The sequence below is a fragment of the Phacochoerus africanus genome, chromosome 1, assembly GCF_016906955.1.
Source record: "Phacochoerus africanus isolate WHEZ1 chromosome 1, ROS_Pafr_v1, whole genome shotgun sequence".
In the NCBI taxonomy this organism is placed as follows: Eukaryota; Metazoa; Chordata; class Mammalia; order Artiodactyla; family Suidae; genus Phacochoerus; species Phacochoerus africanus.
The window spans coordinates 55,916,704-55,934,168 of record NC_062544.1 but is presented as its reverse complement, the minus strand read 5'-3'; the positions used below and the strand labels follow the sequence as shown (position 1 = coordinate 55,934,168).

Sequence of the window (17,465 nt, the reverse complement as noted above, 5' to 3'; positions counted from 1 at the left end):
AATGCCTAACCCACAGTAGTGGCATAATAGTACGTTGGATGCATGAATGAGTAAAGGTACAGTGACTTTAACAATTAGCCTCCCTCCCTTCACACCTCTGAGAGGAACATCAGTGGTAAATTGTAATCATTTCCCAATTAAGAGTTATTCTCCTCCTTCTGCTCCCCAATCTAACACTTCACATCATGAGAGTAACAAGCCAAGGGGCTCCAATGATTGTGCCAAGGTGAGAGTCTTGCTGACTGCAGCACATCTTCCTCCACTTACCAGCCCAGTTAGAGACCACAAGTGGATTAGAAGTAGCTGGGACTGTCTTGTGACTGGGTAACTAGGGGGCTGGTTTTCCTGTTTTTCGTTTGATAAATAAAGAGAAAAGAGTATAGCAAGATTTCCCATCATGGCGCAGTGAATCCAACTAAGAATCATGAGGTTGCATGTTTGATCCCTGGTCTCACTCAGTGGGTTAAGGATCTGGCATTGTCTTGAGCTGTGGTGTAGGTTGCAGATGCAGCTCAGATCTGGCGTTGCTATGGCTCTGGCATAGGCCAGCGGCAGCAGATTTGATTAGACCCTTAGCCTGGGAACCTCCATATGCCATGCGTGCAGCCATATGAAGACAAAAAGGACCAAAAATTAAAAAAAAGGGTATAGCAAAACTCCATATTAAGTGCTTCATAAGTATTTGCTGATGAGTAAATGAAGAAACAGAACTTGCAATAACTAAAATATCACAATGTGTAGACAAATGATTTAAAACAGCATCTTCATCACTGTGTACAATACATCTGAATACTGCCCAAACCTTTCACTCCCAGAAAATGACAATAATTACAGCATGCTAGGTTCCTGGACAGAACTATTCATGAAGAGAAGAGCCTAGTCCAAGGATCTGTCAAACCCAAACCCAACCGGTGCATGAAGGCACTGAGGGGATTAATATCTCAGCACATCCATGTCCTACTTGTGGTTCATTGGTGTGCTGCCACCCATCAGCTGGGACGCTCTGAATCAGAATACCAAGGAGAAATCTGGATGAATAAGCCAGAGGACTTCTTATCATTAGTTTTTTCTGAGGGTGTCTAAATGATATTCACCAAAAAAAGTACTATAACAATACTTTAAACACACATATACTAATTTGAAATAGCTAATATATGTGACTTGCACCTGGATCTGATTTATTTACTCCCTCACCAAAAACATATTGAGTGCCTAGTGTATAAAGCAGTATGCAGCTAGGTTTGGAAAGATAAAAATGAAAAGATGCAAAAGACCATATACCCTGAAGGAACTAAAAAATAACTAAGTAATATATTATCACAATAAATCTATGTACAAAGGGCAATGAAAATGAAGAAAAGAAGTGTCAACATCTGACTAAGAGGATGAGAGAAAGCTTTGGAGATAAAATTGAGGATGAGATGGGCTTGCCAAATGGACTGTGTCTGTGTGTTAGCTTGCATGTGTGTGAGAAGGGAGGGTGTAAGAGGGAACAGCAGGGAAAACACATTTTTCATGCCTAGAATCATAAAAAAGAACACAGTCTGTTCAAAAACATTATGTCAGTAATGGTAAATCAATTATAAGACAGGAGAATGGTGCAAAAGACAACAGAAAGATCACTTATAGAGTCTTGTATGCTGGACATGAATAATCAGTAAAGAACTGGCAACAGATATCCCAGGCAATGTATAGGAGATGAATTGGAAAGGGCCAAAATTGAAGACTGAAACACTAACGCTCCAAAAGGGAGATGCTAAGTGATTGAACTAAGTGCAATGTAGTGAGAATGGAGTTGGGATGATTAACAGGGCTGAGAGAGGACTTGTGACTAGAGAAGATTCAAATTCAGTTGGATTCATCTAGAAGGACATAATCACTCACCTGAATGACTACAAATTGCACTCAGTTGGTTACTGGGCTGGAAACCCAGAATTTCAATACAGACACAATAAAGGCAGTTATCGTCTGTATGTTCCTGTAGTCCAGTGTCTTCTGTACTTTCTAAAAACAGAGAAGCATCTGAATGGATTGAATTCATTATTTCCGTAAGACTCATCTGCTGCCGTAGCAAGTGAAAAGAGTTTTTTACAAGACCTCCAGTTCCAGATGGAAGACCTGTGCATAAGTAAATATAAAACATAATCTGATGAAGAAAGTATCAATGACACATGGTTCAAGGTGCCTTAAACTACACGAAATTTTAAAGAAGGAAAAGTAGGAAAGAAAACCAGAACTCTTTCAAGGACTTCAAATCTAATCTTAACTGGGGAGAAAAAAAGGTAATTTGTTTTAAACAGCAGATATGTTTATATTACTTTAAGATGATGTTTTAAAAACAAAATAAAAAAAGATTATACAATTAAGGCATCATTTCAATTACTCTCAGTATTTGCATAAAGAAAAGTAGTAATTTGGAGTCTAAAGAGGTCCTTGTTAAGAAAAAAAAATCACGATTATAAAGCTTTAAGTCTGTGGCTGATATGCATGTATCAATGAAAATACTTATACAGTACAGGATCTCTCATAATAAAGAGACATCCTGTACTGTATAAGCACATTTTTCTTCGTCTTCCTCCAAACAGCTGTTTCTTAGACATATGAGGGTATTATAATTTTTTTATGTATTATTTATTTGTTTAAAACAGAAGCACTTCATTTGGTTTTTGTCCTTTTGAGAAGCTAGGTACTTAGTTGTTTCCTAAGTTCTCCACACACACAACAAAAATACTGTGGTTTAATGTTAAATGTACTCAACTGTTTTGCTTATATTTTTTTAAAGCTGATCCAAAAGTAAGTATACCTGAATTTTGAGTGTCATCCTACTGAGAAGAATTTTCTTTTTAATATAGAGGAGAAAAAAAACCATATGTTACCTCCTGCATCATGGGCAAATACTCTTGCACCTCGATCATCATGTGGAGGTATGTTTTTGTCTGAAAATAGGGAATATCCTTTACCTAAAATAGACATAAATCATGGTAAGTCCTATTATAAAAAGAAATTCACTTTATGAATGTTAGTACAATTAAATGAAATATAATTTAAACTGAATTACTATACCACATGAACTTGTAATCATAAGATTACTGAAGAGGGTTAAATCAAGTCAAAATTTGACAGAATAGCATAAAACCTTTAAAGTCTTATTTATTCTTGATGATTTAAGTGGATATTAAAACAATTATTTATCTGGAATGTCTTTAGACTTCTAAATAAATGTGTATTCTTCAGTACTATCTCTCATCTAGAGATTTCTGAGTTTTTATGGGACTACCACAAGTGGCTGCCATGTATGGGATAAACGGAATTAAGGATTACATAAAATAATGTGTACATCATACATTTCAAACTTACACAGTGTTATGTGTCAATTACATCTCAATTTAAAAAACCAACAAGTAATAACTCAAATGTAACTAAAAAGCAAAACCAGGAACTAAAATTTGCTACAGAGAACAGACTGATAGAGAAACAAGATACTGTTTTAGTATGATAAGAGAAGAAGAGGATAGTGTTCTGAGGACCTAGAGATGCTAAATAAGAGTGTAGAATAGTTGAGAAAAGTGAAATAATTTTCATCACAAAATTTCTTTAAATAAAACTACCTTAAAAAAAAATCGCTTTCCCCCAAGTTATAATTTCACTCTAGATTATAATTTCTAGTAAGCAGTTATAGAATATGAAAAAACAGTAAACCAACTCACAAGAAAACAGAATTTATGATACCTGGAATATATCATTGATGTCTACTGGAAGGGCAAGACCAATATAGTCATCTGAGCTACCGTAAGTCGCACTGGACACCATGGACCTCACAGAGGAAGATCGCTGCAGGGTATTTTGGTTAATAGGACTTAATAAATCTTCTTTATCTAACGAAGCATAACTTAAAGCTTTCATGAACCTATAATGCCATTAAAAAAACTGCATTAGTTTCTTGATTTGTAATATCAATCATATAAAGAAATTAGTTTATTTTCATACCTTCATAAAAAAGAGGAAGCCAGTCAAGTACTAAACACTGCCATCTTGTTTACTGAGAACATTATAAATAATTGGAAATATTTATCTCTTATAAATTGATATATAAAAGGCCATTATGTAATGTTGACTGTTGATCAAAAACAACTGTATGGTCTCCCAGGTGAAAGTGAAAAGGTGAGCAATTAAAGATAACTTTCAACATCCAGAAATAAAACAAAACAAAAAACTGACCTCAGAAGTCAGAGCTGTTATCTAAGGATGACCTTCACTGAGACTGCTAGATTTGCTATCATACAACTAAGGGCACATCAACTATCTCTATTTAACATAACTTTCATTAAAATAAGAATGATCACTTATTCTTTGTGTGGTAGGTACTGTAATGCTTTATCAGCATAAGATTTTGTAACACAAAGACAGACACAAAACAATAAGAAAGGTATTATATAGAACTATTACAAGAGATAGATTTTATAAAGCAGAGATATTTTTCCTCAATGCATTCTCATCAGTGATTCTGCAATACAGATATTGATATTTCCATAAGATACACTTTTCACATAAAGTCATATTCACGCAACAGACATGATAAAATATTTCTATACACCTGCGTTGTATGTACAAAGCATTACACAAAGTTTCACAGTATATGCACGTTGCCAGTTGAAAACTCAAGTCATTTGAAATGTAATAATATAGCCTGAAATTAAAATGAAGATCTTGAAAAGCATGTAAATACTTCATAAATAGAAAGCTACAAAAATGATCATAGCAAAAACCATTCCTACTTTCCACTAATTTTCACCTAAAAACCACACATAATTTAAATTTGTAAATTTTATAAAATAGGTCAGTAGTTTTTAAATTTTACTGTCATACCTCTCTGATTCCATAAAACTCTGCAAAGACTACTGGAGTGAAAGGGAAATTATTGAATTAACTGCCTTCACAACACCCATTTCAACCTGAGTAGCTCCATTTTTACACATTCCCACATATAAAAATATACATTTCCATATATATTTCATATATTCCCATATTCTCTACTTATATTAAGAAGTAACATTTAAAAAGAGCTTAAAAACCACTGATTTAGTCCAATCTCCACTAGACGAGGCAATTGAGGCCTACATGCTTCAAAATTCATGAATTTTACTATACAGATTTATAACAGAAGGAGTTCCCCTGTGGCGCAGTGGGTTAAGGATCCAATGTTGTCACTGCAATGACTTCGGTTTGACCTGGCTTTGTTCTAGATTTAATAAGATTTGCAAAACTTTTGAACTTCAAGTGGATGAGACATCATGGCAAAATTTATGGAACTTTTTCCAAGTTCCTTCACCCAATGCCAGGATTAGAACTCAAGATTAAGGATCCCTTCTTCAGTATTTTTTCTGCTATACAAGGAAATATCTCAGTAAGATATGGTTTTTAAGACTGCTGGATTCATGCTGTTATAACACAGGTATGAGTATAACTACTCTTCTAATTTAATAAAGAAACAACAAAAACATCTTCTCAGCATAGATTTCAACTATTGTTTTAAAATACATTTGTATTTTTTCTGAACTAACCAAAGAAAGAAGTAGGAATACAAAAATTAATGTTCGCGCAAGTTTTTCCTCCATGGAACTTGATTCACAATACTGATTCAAACTGTGATTCTTCACAGTTTGAAGAATAAGTGAAAGGTTAGATGAACGTGAGATTTTCATTAAGTCTTCATGCCTTTGTATAGCTATTCCTATTTCTCTTGACTGCCTTTTGTCTCTTCCCAAGAAATTAAAAACACCTACTAATATTCTATGTTTTTACTCCAGGAGTAAAATTCCTAAATATCCTTCTCTTGTTCTAACAGAGAAAACAGTAAATAATGTGCTAAGAACCCAGACTGATTAGGGAATAGTTATTTGAGATGGCCATCTTTTCTAGTTTATTCTAATGAATATTTAAGCACTAAAACTTTTTATCTATGCTTAAATCAATTTAGATAAAAATGCCTGCTTCAATGAGACAAAATAACCCTAACTGGATGGTTCACAGTTAACAGCACTTGGTTATTATACTGAGCTATATATAAGATGGTGTATCCTTACTGCTTATTTTGGTGTGCTATTTTATTTACTGTCCCTGGTTGAATGCTACTAAGCTGTTGTAGTCTATGAGTTTTCAAATATTTTATTATAGTATTAAAGATTCCTTCTTTGCTACCAATTTTATCAGCTATCCTTTCCTGTCACAGTGTCCCTACTAGAAGCTTATAATTGTTGCTTCTATAGGCTTAAAATCTGATATCTAAAATTGTTGGAATAAACATCAACAAATTTTAAAAGTCTGTCAGACACCCTCCTTTGAATAAAATTTGTGAACATCATCACAGAGATTTATACTAGTGAGCTGTTGAGAGGGATGAGGGTGTCAGATAATCTGTAAGACATTACTGCATAATTTATGAAATTCTTTATCTGCTACAAGGAGCCTCTTCTGTTAGCATTATTGCAACAAAACTGCTTAATAACTTCTTAAGAATGTGGTTATGTAAGAGCCAAAAATTACATTAAAAAATAACTATCGTGAGTTCCCTTTGTGGCTCAGTGGTTAATGAACCCGACTAGGATTCACGAGGATGTGGGTTCGATCCCTGGCCTCACTCTGGGTTAAGGATCCCGCATTGCTATGAGTGGTGGCGTAGGTGGCAGACGTGCTGGCAGACGCAGCTTGGATCCTGCGTTGCCATGGCTGTGGTGTAGGCTGGCGGTTATAGCTCCGAATTGACCCCTAGCCTGGGAACCTCCATATGCCATGTGTGCAGCCCTAAAAAGACAAAAATAATAATAACAGTACAGCAATAACAACAGTGGTGATGATGATAGCTTTTATCGAGTGCTTAATGTGTGCCAGGCACTAGTCTCAGTCCTTGACAAATATTAATCCATTAAAAAAAATGCAAATGAACAATCTAAAACTAGAGGAAGTTTTTAGAAGTATTCAACCCAACAAAAATATTAAGTATAGAGCTTTTTTGCAACAAACTTAATACTGCATATTTTTTATAGGTAAAATGTAAATTGTTTACTTTGACCAGCTTGATACAATTTAGATATGGCATAGAAATCTCCCAAATATTCTTGAACACAGGCAAACTGCTACTGCTGAATCCTGGGGGCCAAGTAATTTATTTAATAATGTTCACTTGGTTCCTACTTAATAATTACTACTTAAACTGAAAATAATTGTACTGAAATTTAAAAAAAAAAAAAAGTCAACTCTTGGAGCCTTAAAGTGACCTACCTGAAAAGGTTGTTTGTTATTGTAGGTCTTAAGCTCCTGATTCCCCCGACATGCTTCTTTTTAAAATCGATCCTTGCAGAAGCGAGAAATAAATAAAAAAAAAACCTTGTGACTTGAGTGTCCTTGCAAAGCATATATGTTTATTTTCAGGGCCTAAAGGAGTTTCTCTTCCCCCCTCGCAGCTGCAAGAATCCATTTCAAATCATATCGGGTAACTAGGAGCTTATAGCCTACCACAGTAAACAATTACAACAGGTCAGTTTTGAGGCTTATGTAGATGTAAAATCTGGCTAATGCTTTACATTTAAGTCTGTTAAAATGCAACCATTATTGTTCATTTTTAAATGTGTATTTGCTCACCTGCTTGGTGTTAACCTGGACTCAAAGCTGTTGGCCTTCATGGTGATGGTATCAGTAAACAGCACATCTTTTGCTGGAGATGCCAAAGCTTCAGAGTGAGATAAGGATGGATGCATTCTTTGTTGCTGTAATCTTTTCAGTGTAGCGTAGCCAAAGGCATCTCTAGAACTTGTGTAACTAAAGTTACAGTCCGCTAGACTTTTAATTGTAGCAATAGAGGGTGCTTTAAGGGACTGTGCTCTTCTAGGGAGTGTATGAGAAGAACCTGGAGGCACCAGGGACACTGAGTTCGATTTAGAGAGAGACAGATGGTTAGACTGTGGCGTCAAATAGTGGCTTGTCTTAACAGTTTTAGTACTTACCACAGTACTCATACTTCCACAGTCTGTGTCCACAGTTGTAGCATCTACACCTACTGTCTCTCGTGAAGGACTTGAGCTCATTGAACTTATGCCACTTGTTGTAGTGTCTGTATTAAAACTTTGGCTACGTATCTTCATATGTGAGCTCGTTGAACCTTCTACAACTAATCTCTCTCGGCTTGTGTTTTCTTTGTGATTCTCTGTACCGAGACTCTTGGTGAATTTTAAGTCATTCTCTCCAATACTTGGAGTACTACCAGTGTCTTCAATGTGCTTATTCCCAACAAATGAAGTTTCTAATTGTAGAGTTTTCTGTCCTGTAGATATGGGTGTGAAATCGTCACTATGATTAAAGTCAACACTGGGCTCCGTAAGTGTTCTGATCCGCCTATTGCTTGTCTTATTTTCAGATGACAGTTTCCCTCCTTTTGGATCACTGCTGCTACGATGTTTTTTATTAGGTAAAGTAAGCGAATTTAAGATACGATTCTTCACAAGTTTACTAGAAGCAAAGAAAGGGAATGAATTTTTATCCTTTATAGGTCCAGGTCGATCATAAAATGCTGGCTCTGTATCTTCATTGATGTCAAGGAAAAATGTACTAGTAGAGCTGCTGCCAAACCGGTCATCCTCCATTATGAACATACCTATGATCAAAGGACTAATTAATAAAAGCACATTGAAAAAGGACAAATAATCACAGTAACTATTAGTTATATAATTCAGGAAATTTTTGTTTAAAAGTTACCTAGGGAAAGTTTTTTCAAGAATAAAGAGTTAAACTGCTAAGCTACATAAAAAGAGCTTCCTTAAAACCCAAAATTTATACTTGAATAAAATATAAAATTATATCACTATGAGGATCTTCTGCTATTTCCAAAGAAAAACTACAGGACGGCATAGCTTATGTAAAGTTTCTTTTGATTATCCCAGAGTTTCCAAAACCCACAAATATTCAAGATAAAATGAAAGGCAAAAAGGACTTGACTATGGATGTTCACTCAATTGGTACAATTCCTGGAGGTTTACTCAAATCACAATAAGTGAAATCAATCTTTTAAGAACTGAATATCCACTCTTAAACAAACTATACTTATAAAGCAGCAAGTCAAAGAGTTCCTGTTGTGCCTCACTGGTAAGGAACGTGACTAGTATCCATGAGGACACGGGTTCCATCCCTGATCCCTTTCAGTGGGTTAAAGATCCAGTGTTGCTATGAGCTATAGTGTAGGCCAGCAGCTGAAGTCTGATTTGACCCCTAGCCTGGGAACTTCCATATGTTGCATGTGCAGCCCTAAAAAGCAATAAAATAAACAAGAACCAAGTCACAACTTTTTTTTTTTTTTTTGCTTTTTAGAGTCACACCTGTGGCATATGGAGGTTCCCAGGCTAAGGGTTGCATCAGAGTTGCAGCTGCCACCCTACACGACAGCCACAGCAACACGGGACCTAAGCCATGTCTGTGACCCACAACACAGCTCTGTGATCCACAACACTGGATCCTTAACCCACTGAGCGGGGCCTTGAAGCGAACTCACATCTTCATGGATGCTAGTTGGATTCTTAACCCAATGAGCCACAATGGGAACTCCCCCAAGTCACAACATTTTAAAGTCGTGTTTAAAACGAATCATACTTATTTCTCATTTTGACTTAGGTACTAAGAAATGCATCTAAATTTAGTGCCTAGCTGCAATAAAAGATTCAAATGACATCTATGGGATTTTACTATATTTTTTATTAATTCTCTGTTGAAAAATTATTACTAGTTCAAATATATTTTGAAAGAAGGTAAAGTAAAACCTTAAACTTGTACCCTGCGTTGTACTTCCATATTTTGTCAATTCTAAGATATGCATTTTTTGTACTTAAAATCTCTAAAATCAGGACGCATTTGCCAATAGGCAGCATTTTTTAAGAAGTGGTGCATGTTATAATTTTTGGTGTCTCAGATCTGGTGAAATATGGTTTGATAAATTTTGTACCATCTCCTAAAAAAAAAAATCATGTTTTAAAATTTCTGCATTAGTAGAATTTAGCAGAGGGCTTAAAACCACAAACCATTTTTCATTTAATTGATTTTTGATACTCTTCTCTTTTAACAGATTTACTATTTAATTTAAAATTTAGCTCTTATTTCAAAAATATGTGAATATAATGTCTTAACGAATATACTCTAGCTCAACAACCCTGTAACTTAAAAAGATTTAAAGGAAAAAATAAGTGAGTGAAAGGGGGACTGGTTCTTCTGGCACATGGCTTATTATTTAACTCTATAAGCTAAATTTTCCAAAAGGTTATTTGGAAGGGAGAGAACAATGTAGGTTGCTGGCTATAACCTCTGTTGTAAAAAGATATACATTCTCCCAGAGGCTATTACTGCTAATTTATCTCGGAAAAAGGTAAATTAAGAATGTAAAAGTCATTTAAACTGTGATGTTACAAACACAAGAGTTAGTTTTGGCTAACTATATGACCATGTTACAATACTCACTGGATGGTGCAGATTCACTTTCACTATTATGTCTAGAGCTGGTCGACTCTGAGTTCAAACTCAGGGTGCTTGGGATAGATGAGAGTTCATTACAAAGTTGTTCTACATCATCTGGAACCACTGGCCAAGGATGTTTGCGACTGTGCCTTACAGCATCCCAGTTGTGACATTTTAGAATATCACAGCCTTGTTTGGTTTTGGCTATGAGTCCAAGAACATATACACAAGTCCTGTAAGTAAAAGATGTAGTAATGACAGTTTATAATTCCAAAACTGAGATTTCTTAAAGCAACCAGAGAATATTAGTTTGCTATATATCCATTTGCATTTTCTTTAACAGCCATTAAAAACTATTTAGCTTGTGGAGAAACATATAAAAATGAATTAGGCAATAATTAACAATAAATAACATAAAAATCATCCAAATAAAAATACCAATTACGAGGAAATAACTTAAAAGAAAAATATAGGAGTTCCCATTGTGGCTCAGCAGAAACGAATCTGACTAGCATCCATGAGGACGTTAGGTTTGGTCCCTGGCCTCGCTCAGTGGGTTAAGGATTTGGCATTGACGTGAGAGCTCTGGTGTAGCTGGCAGACGCAGCTTGGATCCCACATTGCTGTGGCTGTGGTGTAGGACAGCAACTACAGCTCTGATTCAACCCCTAGCCTGAGAATACATCCATATGCCACTGGTGTGGCCCTAAAAAAAAAGAAAGAAAAGTATGTATTAGCTTTTCTGGGATAAATTTGGAATATGTGGGCTAATGGACTACTGGACTATTTGGACACACTATACTTTCACTGTTAACTTGCAAGGTAAATCTCAATATTATAATGACAAAAATAAAATATTATTAAACAAAGAGCACCTAAAAATGTTCAATTCAATGCACTGAGTAATCACAATCATAAAATATTCTTCTTTCACACTCATTTGTGAACAAGAGTATATACTTAGAAAGATTTCTGAGTTAAATGACACACCCTCTGACAGAAAGAACTTCACATTGTTTTGCAAGTTTTAGTATATCTGGAATCACATTTTCTTCCTGTAGCAAATTGAGACCCCAATTCGATGAGCCAATATTTCCCTGAAAGAAAAGAAATCATATATCAGATATATTTACAACAGTAACTCAAATGGAGTTCCCGTCATGGCACAGCAGAAACGGATCCAACTAGGAACCATGAAATTGAGGGTTCGATCCCTGGCCTTGCTCAGTGGGTTAAGGATCTGGTGTTGCCACGAGCTGTAATGTAGGCTGCAGACACAGCTCGGATCCTGAATTGCTGTGGCTATGGTGTAGGCTGGCAGCTGTAGCTCCGATTGGACCCCTGGGCTGGGAACATCCATATATGCCACAGGTGCAGACAAAAAAAAAAAGCAAAATAAAATAATACAACAGTAACTCAAGAGCTACCCAATCTATGAGAGAAAGAAATGTGGGGGAAAAACCCTCACATAAGGAACTTAAGAATTAAAGTTCCAGTTGTCTTAGCAAAAAAACTAATACTTTATTATTTTCCAACATAAAATAATATTTACATGAACAGGAACAATCTTGGCCTTAGAATTCTAAGTTCCAAATAAAATTATTTTACTTATTAATATTAATGGGAAAAGTCTTAAAATTAAGAAGGTCTTATAGAAGTGTTTGTTACAAACCAAGGCCCAAAGAGATGCTTTCAGTTTTTTAATTTCTTCCCATTTATCCAAATCTGGTGTACGAACATTTTGACAGAGTTCTGTAATAATATTCTAGAAAAAGGAGAAAATACCGTAAGGTTAAAAATATGGTTTTAACCTATTTTCTCATTGCATCTTAAAATCTATTTAAGGTCTTTATTTAGTAATTTTTGCTTATTTAAATCCCAAAATAATTTTATGTAAAATTTCTTAAGAAGCAGCATGAGGATATGGGCTCTAAGTTCATATACTAGAGTTAGCACCTATTAGTTAAGTGGCTTTGAGAAAGTTACTTAATCTCCCCATGACTTGATTTCCTAACCTCTAAATTAGAGATAATGATAGCCTCTGTCTCATAAAGTTTAATGATTTAATGAATTATCACATATAAAGTGCTTAACAAAGTACTTAGGATCTAGTACTACAAAAAAATGTTAGTTATTAACTATCATTACTTCTTTCAAATAGAAAATAGTAAGTTAACAGCTAGATTTTATCATACCATGTAGACGACACTGAGAAAATCATTTAAATTTTCAGTGAATTAAGAAAATTGATATAAAGATACATACACTAATAGTCTTCACAGACAGTATAAAAATACAAGAAACTATAGAGTTTATTTATATAAAACTTTTGCTCCTGTGATAAACACTGATATGGAAAAAAGCTAAATTACTAGATTACTATTGCTCAGACACACAAACACTTCTATAACTATTCTTAAAACAAAAAGGTTATACTTATTGAAAACACCTAGTAGCAAGACTACTCCCAGCCAAAATCAGTACTGCATACTATACTCAAAGAACAACTGCTTGCCTAAGCCCCTTGCATTATGTGAAGTACATGAGAATAGTGAGGCACCAACAAAGAGTGGCTGATACTTTTAGTCTGTTGCTCACCAAAGCTAACTGAATCTGTTTCAGGTTCAGTTTAATTTCCCAACAAGAGGAATGAAGAAACTCAATTTTTCAGCATGCTTTTACTAAAAGGGTGAACTTCCCCAACAAAATAGAAAGAAACAACTCAGATTTTCATTGGGATACTTACTTTATACATTATAAATTTGCTATGCAAAAGGTCATAGGTCAGGGAAATAAATGCATACAAGCCGTAATATGTCTAAGGATTGCCAACAAAACAAATCAATTACAAGATGGATGGCTTTAAAAGCAATTATGCTACTGACCTTAAGGCTTTTTTGAGAAGTTTTTGCAAATATAATACAGTAGCCAATATTAATTTTTTCTATTATTGTAGCTATTTAAAATAAACAAATATACAACTATAAATGTATAAAATTAATAGAAAATAAAAAATAAAATAAGCAAATAATTTTTTTACCTGTACTTCCAACAAGTGACAGCCTGTTTTGTGGTGTACTAGTTGTCCATAAAGGTGTACGGGTAGGTAGACATGAGGACGCTGTAATCTAGTATAATAAAAGCGATTGATATACCTATTGGCTCATTTAAAATATTAAACAATAACATAATAAAATCCTAGATAAACAGAATTAAACATAATCCCTCAATACAAATAAAAATATGGAATGGAAAGGTACGAGAATTTCTCTGGAAAAGTAGTTTAGCTGGCCTCAGCAATAGTAAGAGAACTAAGACTATAAAGACAGACTAGGCAAAGAGCATGGAGTTATCTGAATGCTGTAGCATATTCAGCAAGTTATGAATGCCACTAGAATTTCTGAACATTCAATGCTATGCTTTCAAAAGATTTTTCCTATGTTAGTGTAAGAAATTAGGTATATTGGAGTTCCTATCGTGGCACAGTGGTTGACGAATCTGACTGGGAACCATAAGGTTATAGGTTCGATCCCTGGCCTTGCTCAGTGGGTTAGGGACCCGGCGTTGCCGTGAGCTGTGGTGTAGGTTGCAGATGCGGCTCAGATCCTGTGTTGCTGTGACTCTGGCGTAGGCCAGTGGCTACGGCTTCGATGAGACCCCTAGCCTGGAAACCTCCATATGCTGTGGGAAGCGGCCCTAGAAAAGGCCAAAAAAAAGAGACAAAAAAAAAGAAATAGGAATATTTATGTACTCAGAGAACTTTTTAAAATAATGATTTATAATAACCTGGTTTTAAATTTTACGTTTGAGGACCAGTGACAGATCATTCCATTAGCTGGACTATTATTACCTTTGGTTACTCCGACGAACATAGTTATCACCATCAATTGGCTTTCGATAAGTAGTAAGTGCTTCATTAAGTTGTTCTTCAATCAAGTCAACATATTTTGAATTATATTCCTAGAAGGCAATATTGTCTTAATTTTGTATCTATTATCACAACATTCACTAAATTTTTAATATGTTAGATAACCTAGCAAATCTTGAAAGCATAAATATGAGAAAAATGAACTGTTCAGGAAATTTAAGAAATTTTTGAAAAGAGTAGAACAAGGTATTATGAATGTAAATGTCCTATTAATCCTACCCATAAGCTTTCTGCTTAAACTTTTTTCATTTTCAATTAATATTTTAGGGTCCATATAAGTAAGCTAATAAGTTTGTTTTTCATCTTATGTGAATTCTTTTCCTCATTAAAAAGACAACTATCTTTTTAATAGTAAATCCTGAAGACAGTCACTAGAAATTTTGAAAGGAAATTAACTGAGTTCTATCATTTCAGCACCTGTGGGTACGAAATCTCTTTCCCCACTGATTTAAATCAGGTGAAATGTAGAAAATATTTCCAACTAAAACTTGGAAAACGTCTAGTTAAATTCTTTAATACAACAGTCAATCCATTGCCATCTAAATTTATTGCAAAAGATCACCACTTTGAACAGTTTAGAAGTTATTGGTAGCACCTCTGAAAAGCAATTTGGCTGTATTTATCAACATTTTAAATTCACATACTTTTTGACTCAACAATCATATTTTTAGAAATTTATCCAACAGATATACTTGCACAGAATACAAAGAATACGCAAGAATATCCAACAAACACTGTTTATAAAACTAAAAAGTTGGAAACAATCTAAATGCCCAACAGTATGGGAGTGACTATAAAAATTATGGTACATTGATATAATTTATTATGCAGCCATTGAAGAGAATGAGCTCAATTCTGAAAAGATCTCTCAGATAACCAGTAAATATTTAGGAAATAAAACTATTACATCCTATTTCAGTTTTTCAGTTCACCAATTACGAAAGACTTCATGCCTCAACTTGTATGCTTTGTAGTTATAGTATTTTTCCTTTTTTTCTCTTCCAGATTTATTGAGATATAAATGACATACAGCACTGTATAATTTTAAGGTGTACAGCATAAAGATTTGACATACATCCTGAAATGATTATCACAAGTTCAACGAACATTCATTTCATAAAAACAAATTTAAAGAAATAGAAAATAATTTTTTTCCTTGTAATGAGAACTCTTAGGATTATTCTCTTGACAACCTTCACATATAACATACAGCAGTGCCAACATATTTATCATTTTATACATTATATCCCTAGAGTTTATTTACCTTATAATGAAGTTTGCATCTGACTGCCTTTATCCAATTCCTTTCCCCATCCCCTGATTCTGATAATTATAACCATAGTTGTCATAATATTTTTAAAAATGAGAATATCTTATAAAATACGGTTCAATATAGACAAAATAATGATCTGAAATAATGGAAAAAACTGAAAACCATTTACATCAGGATTATTTCATGGGTTTGACAATTTACAATGCTTCAAACAAATGAAGCCACAGTGATGACCAACTAAAGAAAAGCTATAGGAAGTTAACTAATACCTTCAAATTACTCCCTTCTTCCTAGGTTTCCCTATTACACAAAAAACAGTAAGTTTGCTCTCAGATTAATGAAAAGTACACCCTAAAATAAAGTTTAATTAGATTACTATATCTGCTTGGTAGAACCACTTCATAATCTTCCTTCATTTAGGAAAATTGTTTTGGTTTCACTTAAAAGGGCTGTAAGAGGAACTCAAGAATAAAAGAAATGATGGTAAGGATGACAAATTATACCAGTAGACTGCATCAATTAAGCTGAAAGCAAAATTTCAATAGAATATACCCCAAATCAATAGTTCTCTATAACTGTAGTTTAAAAAATGGATAAATCTGAATACAAATAATTATGGAGAAATTAAGATGACTTCAAATGAATCTTTAAATATTTAACTTATTTAGTTTCAAAATATTGATATTTTAAAAATTCTCTAAATTCACAAATCTATTTCCCAAGATAAAAACATACAAACTGAAACTTATTCAAAAGAAAGTTACCTTATGCCACTTTTCCAATTGTTTTGCTACATAACCCCTTTCATTCAAATAGGAAAACCCTTTTGGAATGGAGAGAAATCTATAAATTAAAAGAAGAAACAGTTTAACATTGAGTCTCACAAAAAATGTTTAAGGAGGTAAATTATCTCAAACAAAGTATGTTTAAGGAGCTAAAAAAACTTTAAGAATAACTCTGTCCTAAAACTAAACGGTCAATTATTAATCTGTAATTTCAAATACAAATTAATTTTCATAATCTTTGCAAAAGCACATGAATTCAACCATAGTAATGAAAACATCATGAAAAAAGTGAGAAATACAAATGTAAAAGAAATATTAAGGAAAAAAATGAAAATATAGCTTCAGTTTAATGATGTCCAAGATTCTAAAAAAGTCTCTTTCACAAATTAACAGCGAAACTCTATAGAGTACTTCCTTTACAGATTTCAATCCAGCTTTAATATACACTGCGAGAGAGAACACAAAGGAAGACATAACTACAGGAAAAACGTTCTTAAAATTTACCTCAGAAGGAGAAGCAAACCTTTGTCCCCAAGGTGAGATAGAGCTGGCTTCATCTGAATAAGAGCATGAAGATTGGCCTAAAAGAAACAATCATTAGGCAAATTAACAACTGCACAAAGACTGGAAATACTCTATTTCCAAAATGCCTCTATTGTATATAATTTCATGTAATTTTCTATAAAAACTGAACATTTTAACAAAAATTCATGTCTAAGTATTTTATTATAAAATAATGAACCTTCACCTTGTCTTCACACGCTTCATCGAGAATATCAAGAGCTTCAGAAGAAATCGTTTTGTTTTTATCATGTAGCTGGGTCACCAGTAATTCAATTCCCCAATTATTGAAGAATTCAACATTAGCTCTCAGTAACACTCTTAAATGCTTTGTTGCATACAGCCTGCAGGCCTATAAAATTAATAAGAACATTAAAAAACAAAACAAAACCCCAAACTCCACTAGGGACCGCCTACCTAACTTTGT

The 17,465-nt window shown here is 34.1% G+C and overlaps 1 protein-coding gene across 1 annotated transcript in view; it reads right to left on the bottom strand.

Moving 5' to 3' along the window:
• The window catches only part of RICTOR (RPTOR independent companion of MTOR complex 2), a 142,185-nt gene that overhangs the window by 20,824 nt on the left and 103,896 nt on the right, over positions 1-17,465 (bottom strand). Inside the window, 14 exon segments of the mRNA XM_047766689.1 lie at positions 1,885-2,118; positions 2,877-2,936; positions 2,939-2,960; positions 3,730-3,907; positions 7,279-7,350; positions 7,639-8,647; positions 10,495-10,724; positions 11,482-11,588; positions 12,164-12,256; positions 13,532-13,619; positions 14,342-14,451; positions 16,457-16,535; positions 16,982-17,058; positions 17,226-17,390. Coding sequence (XP_047622645.1) covers positions 1,885-2,118; positions 2,877-2,936; positions 2,939-2,960; positions 3,730-3,907; positions 7,279-7,350; positions 7,639-8,647; positions 10,495-10,724; positions 11,482-11,588; positions 12,164-12,256; positions 13,532-13,619; positions 14,342-14,451; positions 16,457-16,535; positions 16,982-17,058; positions 17,226-17,390 — 2,524 coding nt within the window.